This window comes from Neodiprion virginianus, chromosome 2 (assembly GCF_021901495.1).
Source record: "Neodiprion virginianus isolate iyNeoVirg1 chromosome 2, iyNeoVirg1.1, whole genome shotgun sequence".
Lineage (NCBI taxonomy): Eukaryota > Metazoa > Arthropoda > Insecta > Hymenoptera > Diprionidae > Neodiprion > Neodiprion virginianus.
This window is the reverse complement of record NC_060878.1, coordinates 29100898-29114070: the sequence shown is the minus strand read 5'-3', so window position 1 is coordinate 29114070 and position 13173 is coordinate 29100898. Positions and strand designations below refer to the sequence as shown.

Genomic DNA, 13173 nt, shown 5'->3' with positions numbered 1-13173 from the left:
AAGCGAGTTTGGGAATGAATAGTAGTTATAACAAATGCCTTCCGTGTATACCACCTCTTTACTTTTCGGGAATATTATACAATACTTGGGATTTATAGATAAGATTAAATTACTAAATATTACATTACGTACGAATGGTTAGAATAAGGCATTGGCCTCGATAATATACATGTAACAAGTAATAACCACAGCTACTGTGCTTCTCTTCTAAGTAGTTGATCAATCTGAGTCTTGTACATCTCTTTGACATCCTCCAAGTCGAGCCTAAGCTCTTGATTTTCTTCAACCTTTTCTCCATACATTTGCAGCAAAGCATCGTATTTGGTCCGAGTATCGTTAAGGCTTTCGTTTAACAATTCAACTTCGTGAAGTCTACTAGTCAGGTTTTCTACTTTGAACGTCAATTTTGACAATTCGGAGTTAAGAGCGTCACGTTCCATGTTTCGTCTCGACAGTTCCCATTGAAGTTGCTGTACTTCTCCTATGGGTAACATCAAGTATAACAATATAGGATTGAATCGAACAAGAATATAATGAATTTAAGAACGAATTGGAAATACCATCTCTTTGCTTTAGCTGAGACTGCAAATTTTCAAACATGGATGTGCTGCTATTAGCGCCTGATCGCACGCTTTCGTAAACATTTCCGAACCGTCCAGAGCCACTCTCAAACGTTGACTCATTGAACTGAAAATATAAATTCAAATAATTATATTGTTACCAGCCTTCAAACATAAGACACTGCATAAAGGTATAACTTTTGGTGTATTTACCGACGGCCAGACGCTGCTTAAACTTCCAATAGAATCTCTTCCAATGCTGGATGTTGGACTGAGCCTTGGTTCATCATCAGGGAGCCCTTGTTGCTGTTGTTCCAAAATTGGATGGTTTTTCCTTTTCTCGGCATCTGTGGCAGCCTTTTCCATGGACAATTTATTCTCCAGTGAATTGACTTCACGCTTTAGTTCTTTTATTTGCTTAGCATGTGATTCCTCGACTGACTCTAGCCTCTTCCGATGTCTGTGAAATAAATAATTGGTAATACCAACAGTATAACGTTTAACTGCTGTCTACCCTAGTAGTATTTTACTCAAAAGAATGTACATAGATACGTAAATTTCTGATTAATAATTACATTTTACATTCCTCGGCGAACTGTGAATTCTCCAACATTTTTTCCCGGCACAGTTTTTCTAGTTTATCTTTTTCTGATTCTAAGGTGTTTATTTTTGCCTCTAGATTAGTCAGTTTAGATTTTGTAGCTACATTTTCTTCTCTAAGCGATCTATTTGTTTCAACTGTAGTGTCAAGCTTTCTTTGCAATTCAGCAATTGTCTCTGACAATATTTTCTCTTGTTTCAGAAAACTGGCGTTCTTGGTCGATAAATTAGATTGCAGCTGCTCTAATTGGCGCAACAGTGGCTTTGTGGCCATTGAAACAGATTCAGAAAGTGCTTCGTTTCTTTCTTCAGATGATTCCAAACGTTTCAATAGCTCGTTGTTCTCCTGTCTCAAAGAGTCTTCCCTCCTAAACAGATTATATTAAAAAACCACATCAAATATATTAGTTGGTTGTATGGTTGGTGGTTGGTATATGATTTAGGTAGTGTAGAATTCGTGAGCCCAGCCGAAACGTTAAAAATTTGCTACACAACAATGTGCGAATGTATTACTTATGACCTTCTCTGACAAAACTCTTCCTCAAATATATGATTTAGGGAAAGCATTAGACTAAGGAAATTTGGGTATAACTCATAGCAATGTATAAGCATAGAGAATCGATATCTCTTTGTATAACTGTATATGCAAAAAATACTTACTTCACACGTGTCTCTTCTGCTTGTCGCAATCTAGTTTTGAGTTCACGAACTTGCGCCGAAAGTTGGCTGGACTCCCCCGCGTTTTCTATAGCTTCTTTTAGTTCCTCCTCAGCAAATGCCAAGTGCTGTTTTGTTTCTGTTAAATCTCTAATACAATTGGTTGATTAGGTATTACTTTATTGTGTTCTTGAGTGACATACGAGTATTTTTTAAATATGTGTTTATTCAAGTAGACTTCATGTTTACATTGTGTATCTTACGTTTTTGCAGCCTCCAGGCTTTTTTTGTAGGTATCCAATTTATTCAAAGCATCATCTAGTTTTTCTTGTAGAGTCAGAACTTCTTTCTCTTGTCTTTTTGTCTTTGCGGTGAGCGAATGCACTGCTTCTATTTGAGTACGTTCAATCTCTTCCTTTGCATACAGAGACCGTTTAAGTCTTTCCAATTCAAGAGATTGTTCTTCAATTTGGTCCCTGAAATATATAAAAATGTATAAGGAAGGTGCGATGCGTCCTGTCGCTGCCAAAATGTTAGAAAAATAATCATATGTTATCACCTTTGCTGCTTAATAGTGTTATCGCTCTCTTTCTCTTTAGATCTCAATTTCTTTATAATATTACTGTGTTGTAGCTGCTGTTTACTTAATATTTCGCCCTCCTCCCTCAATTCCTTAATAACTTGATCTTTCTCTGCTCCAATGGATGATAGTTCCTGAGATGAAAACCTTGTTGAGGCTTCATGTTTCAGCTGTTCCATTTGCTTTCTCAATGTGTCCCGCTCTCTAATTGCTTGCTGGAATTTTCGCTCTAAAGCAGAAAGCCGTTGAGTATATTCATCGGTGATTTGGCTGAGCTCTTGGTTTTCCTCCGCACGTTTTTGAATACTATTCAACTGGCTGTGAAATCAAAATATACACATGCTATATTGCACCTTAAGTATCTGAAATTTTGGGCTAATCAGTAAATAGATGCCAGGGATTGTGCATAGTATGTTGCAACAAACACTAATCGGTTGTCTGTGTGATATCGAAAAACAAGTAATTACATATATACCGACTTATATTAATTTATTACTCACCTTCTCAAACTTTCGTTACATTCGTGTAGTTCCATGTTGATACGGCTTACATCAACAAGCTTAGATTCTCTTGCTTCCAAAATTTCAGTCATCTCCTGTATCCTCTTGAACAGCTTCTCAATTTCAACGTTTGTATCATCTGAACCGACACTTATTTCACTAAGCTGGCGGGAGTGACCCCTTGCCTTATTCAACGTTTTGGTAAGGAGATCAGAACTTTTGTTTGTTTGTAACTTGGCTGGACTCTGACGTGACTGGGTTGAACTTGAATCACCATTTGGACTGAGAAACACATGTACATAATTTGAGTATTCCATTCTCTTGATCTTTTTATTCAGACTTGTCACAGAAAGTCATACTATGGCGTCAGAGTCTAGAGTACGATCTGATTCTGTCATTGCTTGGGGGAGCTAAAAGCTATGCAGACTGGAGTACAGATGGTATCAAAATATGAAATTATAATTGTGGTAACCTTAGTAACGTTCTTTTGCATCTATAAGTGAAAGCCTAAAGTTATCTAAATTATTCATTACAGTTCTTCATATCAAGTTTAAAAAAAGAGACCCAGTGAATTTGTTTTAACAATGTATAGTATAATAGTCAATAAAAGTCATAAAAATATATATTGTCAACCGTGTCTATGCGTTGGATATGTACTAAAAGGAAATACTTTACCTGTACCTGGATATTATTTCAATGTCGCTCGAGGTTGCCGTCTCTAATTCGTCTCCACTTGTGTGACCACTAGTTTGATCTGATCCAATCTTCACCAGGTCTGAACGACTATAAGTTTATAATGTTAACAAACCATAAATGATAATATACGTGTATATAAAATGTAAGAGCTTTGCCCGATATATGCAGTTTCCGAAATTTATATAACTACATAGCTACATCCAAGAGTTCAACCAGGTTGATTGGCTTGGACATTATATAAATGCATTATGAAACCGAATGTGCATATTCCAAAACTTACCTCTCTGAGGAAATTGGTGAAGTATCTCTAGTAGCTTCAACTTGGGCACGTGGCTGCACCGAATCGATAGCCTCAATCTTCTCAACCATTGCTTCAGCTAGCATATTTTTGACATAAGAACTGGCAGTTAAAGTGGTAGTGTCTACAATTTTGGGCTGAGCTTGGCAGACTAGCGTGGCATTGTCTGCTGAGCTGGTTTCAATCAGCGTTTCCTCACAACTGGACTGATCAGTGGTGAATGTATCACTTTGTTGCTGTTGCTGATCATGACAGTCTATGAATTCGTTTTTTTGAAGTTGAGCTATATTTTCCTGGAAGGTATCAGGATCTGGCAGTTCTATTGTAGACGACTTCAATGTATCGAGAACCTCGAACTCGAGAGAATCAACAGGCTTTCGTATAGGCTGTGTCGTTATCGGTGTAAGGGCAAGACGGAAACTATGCTTTTCTTTCAATGAGTCAAGGCTAAGGTTTAGCTGTGTATCAGCCAGCATTGAGATTGAGACATTCTGCCTTGTGTCAGGACAAGAATCGTGCATCTTTGAGTTTCGGTCCACAAAATCCAACGCCTTTGATTTGTTACGGTCGGCCATTTGATTATGGCTACCCTCCATCACAGTCAATAGGACAGTGCTCTCAGACGCGGAGGTGTACGAATCATCAGCCAAGCTTGGTTCTTCCGACTCATCTATCTCTGGAATCACTTCAACACTGTCCGGTGATATGTCGTCACCTTTAGGCTCAGCGCTGAGTTTTGCTGGCAAGCTGGACCGATTGCTCAAACATGCACCAGACAAACTGGGTGCTATGGGACTATTCAAGGGCAACTGGAGTGGGTGAATAATTGGCGTGCCTCCTAAGGTCTGCCGTTCTTCAATCTCTTTTGCACTTTCAGCATAGAGCGTTGCTGCTGATTTCAGATGCCGTCCTTCTAGCATAGGATCCATCAGATTAGGATCATATGGTGTAATACTTTCACCATCATCCGGTGAAACAAAGGGACTGCTCTCGCTCTTCCATTCACCGAGAATTTCCACCGAGCTTGGAGATGTTGTCAAGCTGCTGTTGTCAGGTAATATCTCAACTGAATCTGAATTTATTTTTGTACCCACTGCCGATGATCCAGTCGACTGACCAAATGAATAAAGATCAGATTCTGGAGTTGTTGTATAGTCAGTACATGGACTGGATCTTGACCCTAGGATTTCAACACTATCTGAACTCTTCATATCACTCTCTGAAGATACGACAGATGTCCTGTTTGTGACACGGTTTGCACTATTTAATTCTTGTCTCCTAATTACAGAGATCTTCTTCGAATCCTCTGGTATAGTTTCATCACTACTACGCCGTCTTTGTGCAAGATTATCATGGTTTCTCGGTTCGATCACCTCGGCAGGGTTAACAAACATTCCAAAGCTATTACCCAAACTCTGCCTTCTACCCTCCTCCCCATCAGCTCGTGCTCCATCTTCATCTAAATCCACGATAAGTTGACTATTGCTAAATGATTCATCAATTATAGTATCGTTAGATTCTCCCAGGTCGAGTGCCTCTAGTCCCTTGAATGACTCGTAGTTATTCGTACGAGGTAATACGGAGCTATCAACAGGATTCTGCCTCATTTTCGCCAATTTTTCAGCCAGATCCTTGGCCCTATCCCTATCATCACTATTGGTAGAATTCTGAGCAGTATCATCCATCCTAAGTGGTGACGAATGCAACATTCTATCCGAAGAGTCATGTTGCAACGCAGAATCGTTTTGACATTCTGTATTTCGATTATAAGAGAAAGATGATATAGATGTCATAGGGTTATTCAAATGCGTGTCTTCTAAAATGCTATCTTGTGAGGACAATACAGAATCCGAATTGATTCCAGTAGATGTAGTCCGCACATCAGTACTGGAGCTGGGATTTTCAAAAAACGACCCTGCGAAGCTACCCCATATTACGCTAGTTGTTGACTTTTCTTTACAGATGGCTGTTACTTCATTAGATTTTTCTGCTTGCCCATTGTCAGTTTTTATTCCCCATTCTGCGAAAAAGTCAGTACTGTCTCCAGCTGTATTTTCATCTCTCAATGGTGTTTCGATTCTCTTTTGTTCCTCCTCTTTGATGTCCAACGCTTTGTCAATTGTTTTCTGTGCTTCTTTTAGCGCCGACTTTGCCAAATTGGCAATTCCCGATGCGTCGAACCAGCTCATTTTTCCTCATATCTATCTGAATTAAGAAACAAATACTAGGTTTATAACTGTAACTTCGTACATCTGTTATATTTGTTTTTCAAGATCAAAAATATTATGCCATATATATGCCAACTCTAATTGTTTTGAACAAAACTTTTACATAACATATTACCAAAGAATCGATACAGAAACTGAGAGGTACGAACAGCTGCAGGAGGGATGAAATCTGTATGACATACATTAGTTAATGACAGGTGAATAGTTATAGCTACAGTAAAAACTGCATTAGAGATACATAAAAACAATCATTCTCAGATCGTTTGGAATTAGTCATGTATGCAGAGTGTCAGGCGACAACCAAAACATACAACTTGTGAACATATTTCTGGGTCATAAATTTTCAAAGATTGTAAAAGATAAATCAATTGCAGGGATATCGAAGATTGTTGCGAAGATACTGTGCGATAAAAGTAAGCTTAGTAGATTAATAACAGAAATGAAAGTTACTTCAATAGCTGTGATTATGGTTAGGTTAGGTTGAGACATACAAACATTAAATCGCCCTGACTCTTCTATTTTATAATTACAGAAACAATTGTCGAGTTTCTCTCGTCGTAATACGCTCACCTTAGCGAAATGGGAATTTAATTAAAGACCCGGAGTACATTTGCAAACATCTTTTGACAGTTTCTGCGTACATGAAGTAGGACAGGGGAAGGGGTATACCTTTGAGTTGGCAGTTGATACCAACAAACCGTATTAACAATAACGTCACGAGGGCGGGATCAAATTGAAAATGTCCCGCGTGGAACGATGAAAAACATGAATTGACAGTTTCCTAGCTAACCATGACAATATAAAATCAACTCATCGCTACTGCGTCACCGTAACTGTGTCGAACAAAAATTGCAATCCGCGAAGTTATTGTTATCAATCAAATCATAACACCAAGTATCTAGCAGCCGACACGTCGCTCTACCATTGTTATATGTCATTCCCATATCATGACTACTACACAAATGAATGAAAGCACTAGGTACTGAAATATTTTTCACGAGTTCATTCGCCTAGTAACTTTGCCCGAATTTAAAATTCCTTCTCCGTTTTACTACATTCTTATGTCGACTTGTCAATAATTCGTGGGTTTTCAATAAAAGGTCGTTTGAAAGAGCGCTAAGAAAAATATTGGATCAAGGGTAAGGGCAATTTTAGGGGCCGTCCTCGTACCAGCTCCAGTGGCGCAATTGGTTAGCGCACGGTACTTATAAGACAGTTTTCGTGAGCAATGCCGGGGTTGTGAGTTCGAGCCTCACCTGGAGCATGATTTTTTACAACATATCAAAACGCAGCAAAGGTAGCAAAAATTATTGGTTATCAAGGGACATCGATACCTTTGAACAGCAGCCTTTTCCAACGGATGATCCCGTGCCGTAAAGATACGAAACGATTACAAATGAAATCATTTGTAGACCCAACAAAATGTTTATACTTTAACTCCAACATCCGAAATTTATACACAGAACAATCTATATTTGCGTCATCGGTTGAAGATTTCAAATCCTTGGACGATTGATTGAATCATTTTTTAATATTTTTAATAACTAAACACTGAGAGAATTGACAACATCGTTAAAATTACAAATCCATTTTTCCATCCTATTTGGTAAACTCTTTCGACTCTTTCTTCTTTATGCCCTTGAATGATGAGACCTTTTAGATGGATAGATGGATGTATATATGTGTATGCATGTATGTGCATAGATATATTATGTACATCGAAAAAAATTGAGAATAATCCTTGGTTTGAAGGAACATTTGCTTCATAATCGAGGATAATGTAATATGATTATTACAATTATTGTATATATATGTACAACTTTTCAAATGCTTAATGCAGAAGATCAATATATTATATCACGTTTATTGTCTGCCCTGGAGTGTTGGTTGGTGGACTTCGAGACATCATCGTAGCTACCTGAAAGTAATTGATGCCGTTACCAAGCAAAGAAATTAAGAATATAGTAATTAAAATACTATGTCTTCATTTTAATAGATACATCATTCATATTTGGTTTTCATATATTGAAGGAGAGTGATGAAGACAGATGACATTCATGTAAAATCTACAGGTTCATTCCGGAAAAAACCTTGTATAGAATTGTTATTTGCACGTGGTAGCAGATTTTTTTTTAAATGATCAACATGAGTTTTTTTGACATTTAAAAATAATTGCTGACGCATGTGATTATGCTTTCATCATGCTTACATTATTCAGTACTTGTTTCTTGAAGAAATCACCGGTTGCTGCTGAAATGTTCTGATTGTTTCCCATCTTACACTTTATGTAGCCATAAAGGTTGGCGCCATTCAGAGTAATGGCTATGCATACCAGAAGCAGCCATTTGAAACTCCAACTAAAGAGGGCTACCATAAAAAAAACCGACCAAGCAAAAGGGCACAGGATCAAGGCGAGCCAAAATATCCGTGCTTCAGCAGCACTGACGCGGTTCTGCTGTGAGCCCTGAAACACAGGGCACATGGCAGCATGAATTCAATAGTAATTGAACTACTAACAAAATGGAACGGAATTAGAAATCTCCATTCATCATTAGCTTCAGTATTTCGATAGACCCGTGATCAACAAAAATTAGAGAATGATGTAGTGGGTATGAAATGTATCAAACTTCATGTACTATAATAAAATATTTCTTTTTTTCTTACTCTAGATATGCTCGTTGATAAATGAATGATAAAAACATAGTGTGGAAAGAAGGAATGAACAAAACCTTTCTTGATTCAAAAACCCAATGGCTTTTTCCATCATCGTCAACATAATTCCACCATCTTAGTCCGACCATTAATCTTCCAGTTATATTTTTAACAGTCCAAAAATCCATTGAGAGTAGCAGCACAATGACAACAAAGCTTCCAATAAAGCTTTTGGAAAATAATCCGCATAGTATGTAAACCACGATGGCTGCCACACGGAAGAACAAGTGAAATGTTGTAACATACGGGTGTCTGTAAAAGAAGGAAAAAGTAAATTGTCAGAAATTTCCAAGGCGAAAACGGTATGCCTGGTACTTATCTTGATTTAATTCGATAAAAACTATGAAACACATGTGAAAAAAATAATGCCCAGCGAGTATATTAGTTCAATCACGTACTTCAATTTCTCTGAGTTCTGTGCAGTTTCTTCCTCCCCAAAAGCGATCGTATCATCATCCATCAACAATGGTACCTGGAAATAGGACCAAACATCATCCAGAAGGGATAATCTGTAGGGCTCAGAGCACTAAATATGACAAAATCAAGCGCGAACCGCTACACTGACAGTGAATGGGTAATTAGCCGGATGAAATACGTTCGGATTATTCACCAAATACGCCTTGAACCAGCGTGTTTTCACAAGCAAGTAGGTAAGTCGATGTCAAGTACAAATTTTATTCATGGTATAGGGCCAGTACAATATGAAGATGAAGATTTATTTTGAAAACATACCGTAGCAGACGCCATGTTGTTGGAATATTTATCACGTCAGAAGCGTTGACTGTACTGTTGGCTGTCACAATATAAGATAGGTGATCTAGGTGTAGCGGCGAAAATTCCAGGGGTACCAAGCGTTTATCAAATGTCACTGCTAATCATTTTTGAATCTCCTCTTTGCTAGTAAATTAACTGATTCGTAACCTTCGTAACAAACGGTCTTGTTCTTTCTTTTTTCCATACATCGGTTTGTGCGAGTGAGGTTTGGATAGTCACCTGATCTCGGGAATATTCATTTTCACACGACCAATTGTTTTACGTTTTGTTATCGACGGAAAATATTAGATGGCAGCACATGGCATGAATTTATTTTCCACCTGTCGTGTCAAACGGCATGAAATGTAGCTGTATTCAAAGTCGGCAAAGTGGTCGGTACGTAGATGTGACAAGAACTGGTGTTACCATCTCTCACCACGTGTACCCAGGTAATCCAAAGTCGAATACTATTATGCATGTGGAATGACGAACGGGAACAGACTGAAATTTTCAAGTAAATCCGAATGGTCGCCGTATACTTGTCAACCATGCGAATTCATTTGATCCTAATTCAGTAATGTTAATCTAACTCCATCAGATCGACAAAAATAATCTTGTCTAAATAGATGCACAATAAACGTATACCTGGTCTACTGTTGACAGGGTTAAAAGCCTTTTCTTGATGCAAACGATGGGAGAAATTGTCGAATAAGTTAATCAAAGGATTAACATATATAGTTGTTTCTATATGTGTGTACATAAGTACATACCTTATGTAATTTGTGTACATATATTTAATACATAACTTGAATTGTTGACTGAAGATATACATCATCAATCAAATCTCATACCTTCATTGCGAACAAAGAAGTTGACATATGAAATTAATTTCTTAACTTACGTTAGATTTCTGTCGTTTTTTTTAAAATACGGTTTATTTGCACCGGAAAACTCAGACCTTTCTACACAAAAATACTACTTGCGAATATTTTCGGGAAATTGAATAACACTCGATTGTTACTAATGTTCGAGTCCAAGCTACAAACAAACAAAGTCTGATGAACCTCAGGTAAGTAATTATCACAAAAATAATAAAAACTAATTTGAATATGATCAGGGTTCCTTTTTTTCAACTTCTACTTATATTACGTGGTTAGATTGCGACTCTAAGCTGCCCGCTGATCCACAAATGCAAGGTTGTTTGGAAATTTATTATGAAGTGGTCCAGATTATAATTGCCCGTACGTGTTTGCTTTATTATAGATTTGTGGCAGTGCCCGTGCTGATTATTAGGAATTTCGAGTGTGAGAAAGTGTATTCACGACAAAGACGATACTATTTCACCCAGAATTTCAGTACTTTTCCCGTAACCCCTAATAGTAATATTACTCAGAGGATAAAATTATGTGATAATTTCAATGCCTGTTAATTTGGGAATTTTTTTTTCTTGAAGAAAGCGAACTTTTGAAATTACCATCGAGAAACTGACTGATAATTTGCGGACACATTGCAAACTTTGACGATATTTTTTTGTTGGAAATGTAGAAAACGCTAATATTTTTATGATGTTATTCATGAAAAAATATTATCTTTTCCTGTTTTCGCCAAGAAATATCGTCAAAATGTACGAAGTGTCCACAAATTACCAGTCAGTAGTGGAATTTTGGTTATACAAGAAGTTTCTCCGTATATCAATAATGATATAAATTTGTTATTCCGTCATTAACGACGAATGTTGAAAATTTACTGAGTGATGAGTGTTGAGGAGGTGAAATGTATAGATTTTTATAAACAAACGTCAATGAAAAAATCATTCATTCACCAATTCGGTAGAAAATGACGAGTTAAATGTTGAAAGTCCGAGAGAAACGAGTTACAGTATCAATCCAATTGTTGAAACATGCAATCCAAATATGTACAGACAAAAAGTGACATTGATAAATGATATTCAAATAAGGTTTCGCCGATGTAAAGTAAATTAATAATAATTGAATGTAATTTAATGCACGTCAATCCTTCGTTCCACTCCTAAAACTTTTTTGAAAAGCGAAGTGAATTAGAATTTTAAATTGGATATAAGAAACTAACAACTGATATCACCTTAAGATAGATTTTCCGGATTATATATAATCAAATTCTTATCAATTAGCGCCAAATATATACGGATGGTTTCATGCTGAACAGTTTGTCGTCTGATTGTGAGTGAATGCGTCAAAGGTGGATGCAAGAAGCTTGGACACGTGCAGGTTTTGAAATACGATATCGCTGTCAAAAAAACATAGAGGAAAGGTTGTAAGAATTTTCGGAAGCTTCAAGAGTGTTCTGCTTCCAACAATCCAATGGTCTTTTCTGAGATAAGATTCTGACATTAGCATATCACCAGCAGTAGATTGAAAATCGTGTTTTTCAATTTCTTTTTACTTTGCAGATCTTTGCCGCAAGTAGAATTTTTGCGTTGAAACAAATTCCCATTAGAATTTTGCGAATTGAAAAATGAAAAATCATTCTGAACAATGAAGATAATTTTTACCTCAATTTGCCTACTGCAGCGGCTGACGATGAGGTCACAAGAACTTCGCTAAAATTCTGAAACTCCAAAAGTGATTGCATCGAGTTGAATAATGTGGTCGACTTGCTGTGAACTGAATTAAATAGTTTCAGTTTCTTTGCAAATTGTGGGCTATAGTTTTTTGTCTTGCTTCAACAGTTTCAAAAATCAATAAATTCTTGAAAGCTATAAGTCTTTCGAGATTTTTCAAAATTTTAGGCTGCTTCAGTTAGAGTTGTGGTTTGGGTAATATTTAGACTGCAGGTTTCTGATGTTTCTCAGAACACCTTTCGGAAATTAGCTACCGTAATTGATAATTTTTCTCAAAGATGAGAAATGGATCATTGGACACAGTAGACTCCGAGCTTTCGGAAGGTTTTGCAACCAATCATCTACTTTTTTTTGTCACCCTTATCAAATTCCAAAGCCACGTGTCTGTAATTTTCCGGCTGACACGCTTTTCACTTAACAATAATAAAAATCTATCACACACACTTGTAACACTGAATATTAAAAGAAAATATATATTTTCGTATGATAAGGATGATTATGGTTTGTGACAAAGTGATCTGCATCTTTAATTATAAATACGCGCAAGAAAATTCTTGGGTCATCTTCTTGCTATGCTACTTTCGGTTACCGTTTTCGGTACGCTTATTATTGCAAGTGGCCACAAACCACACATCGCTTTTTGAACAGCTTCTTCAACTTTTTTAACTGCACTTATCGGACACGTAACAATATAGTCAATTCTCACTTCTTGAAATTAAATAAATATACAACAGTACATGGTGTAATTATACTCGCTTCATCTTCCGTTGATACGTAATCACAGATTATAACTATAAGTAACTTTTGATAACGTTAGTACGTACAGCCGACAGGATAAAAATTGACTTTACAGATAATGTTGCGTTGGTAATAAAATTTAATGATTTGAAAGCCATCGGATTATTCCCCTTCAAAATCAGTAATTGAACAAAAACCGTCGAGTTCTCAATAATGTTATTTATGGAATCCTGAACGCTTCAAAATTTTCGC

General features: G+C 36.9%; 2 protein-coding genes and 1 non-coding gene across 10 annotated transcripts; 1 reads left to right on the top strand and 2 right to left on the bottom strand.

Moving 5' to 3' along the window:
- Positions 1 to 39: 39 nt before the first annotated feature.
- On the bottom strand, positions 40 to 7034 carry LOC124298496 (TATA element modulatory factor). 5 transcript variants are annotated; one of them, XM_046750588.1, is made up of 12 exons: positions 6690 to 7034; positions 6235 to 6288; positions 3874 to 6096; positions 3573 to 3680; positions 2898 to 3179; positions 2377 to 2715; positions 2081 to 2293; positions 1821 to 1967; positions 1136 to 1528; positions 774 to 1020; positions 561 to 687; positions 40 to 481 (listed from the first exon to the last, which is right to left on the bottom strand). In XM_046750588.1, the coding sequence occupies exons 3-12, from the start codon at positions 6078 to 6080 to the stop codon at positions 192 to 194; spliced, it is 4353 nt and encodes a 1450-aa protein (XP_046606544.1). In that variant the 5' UTR covers positions 6081 to 6096; positions 6235 to 6288; positions 6690 to 7034; the 3' UTR covers positions 40 to 191. The 5 variants fall into 5 exon arrangements, with proteins under 5 accessions (XP_046606544.1, XP_046606541.1, XP_046606545.1 ...); XM_046750585.1 differs by lacking the exon at positions 6235 to 6288; XM_046750589.1 differs by lacking the exon at positions 6235 to 6288 and having other exon boundaries at positions 3579 to 3680.
- Positions 7035 to 7291: 257 nt separating this feature from the next.
- On the top strand, positions 7292 to 7383 carry Trnai-uau (transfer RNA isoleucine (anticodon UAU)). Its single transcript is given in 2 exon segments — positions 7292 to 7329; positions 7348 to 7383. It is a non-coding gene; the product is annotated as a tRNA-Ile (tRNA).
- Positions 7384 to 7635: 252 nt separating this feature from the next.
- LOC124298506 (uncharacterized Golgi apparatus membrane protein-like protein CG5021) lies at positions 7636 to 9870 on the bottom strand. Of its 4 annotated transcripts, none has more exons than XM_046750613.1 (5): positions 9564 to 9870; positions 9230 to 9291; positions 8849 to 9083; positions 8329 to 8583; positions 7636 to 8037 (listed from the first exon to the last, which is right to left on the bottom strand). In XM_046750613.1, exons 1-5 carry the CDS (start codon positions 9576 to 9578, stop codon positions 7972 to 7974), a joined length of 633 nt encoding a protein of 210 aa, XP_046606569.1. In that variant the 5' UTR covers positions 9579 to 9870; the 3' UTR covers positions 7636 to 7971. The 4 variants fall into 4 exon arrangements, with proteins under 4 accessions (XP_046606569.1, XP_046606567.1, XP_046606566.1 ...); XM_046750611.1 differs by having other exon boundaries at positions 8329 to 8574; positions 9230 to 9303; positions 9564 to 9869; XM_046750610.1 differs by having other exon boundaries at positions 9230 to 9303; positions 9564 to 9868.
- Positions 9871 to 13173: the final 3303 nt, after the last annotated feature.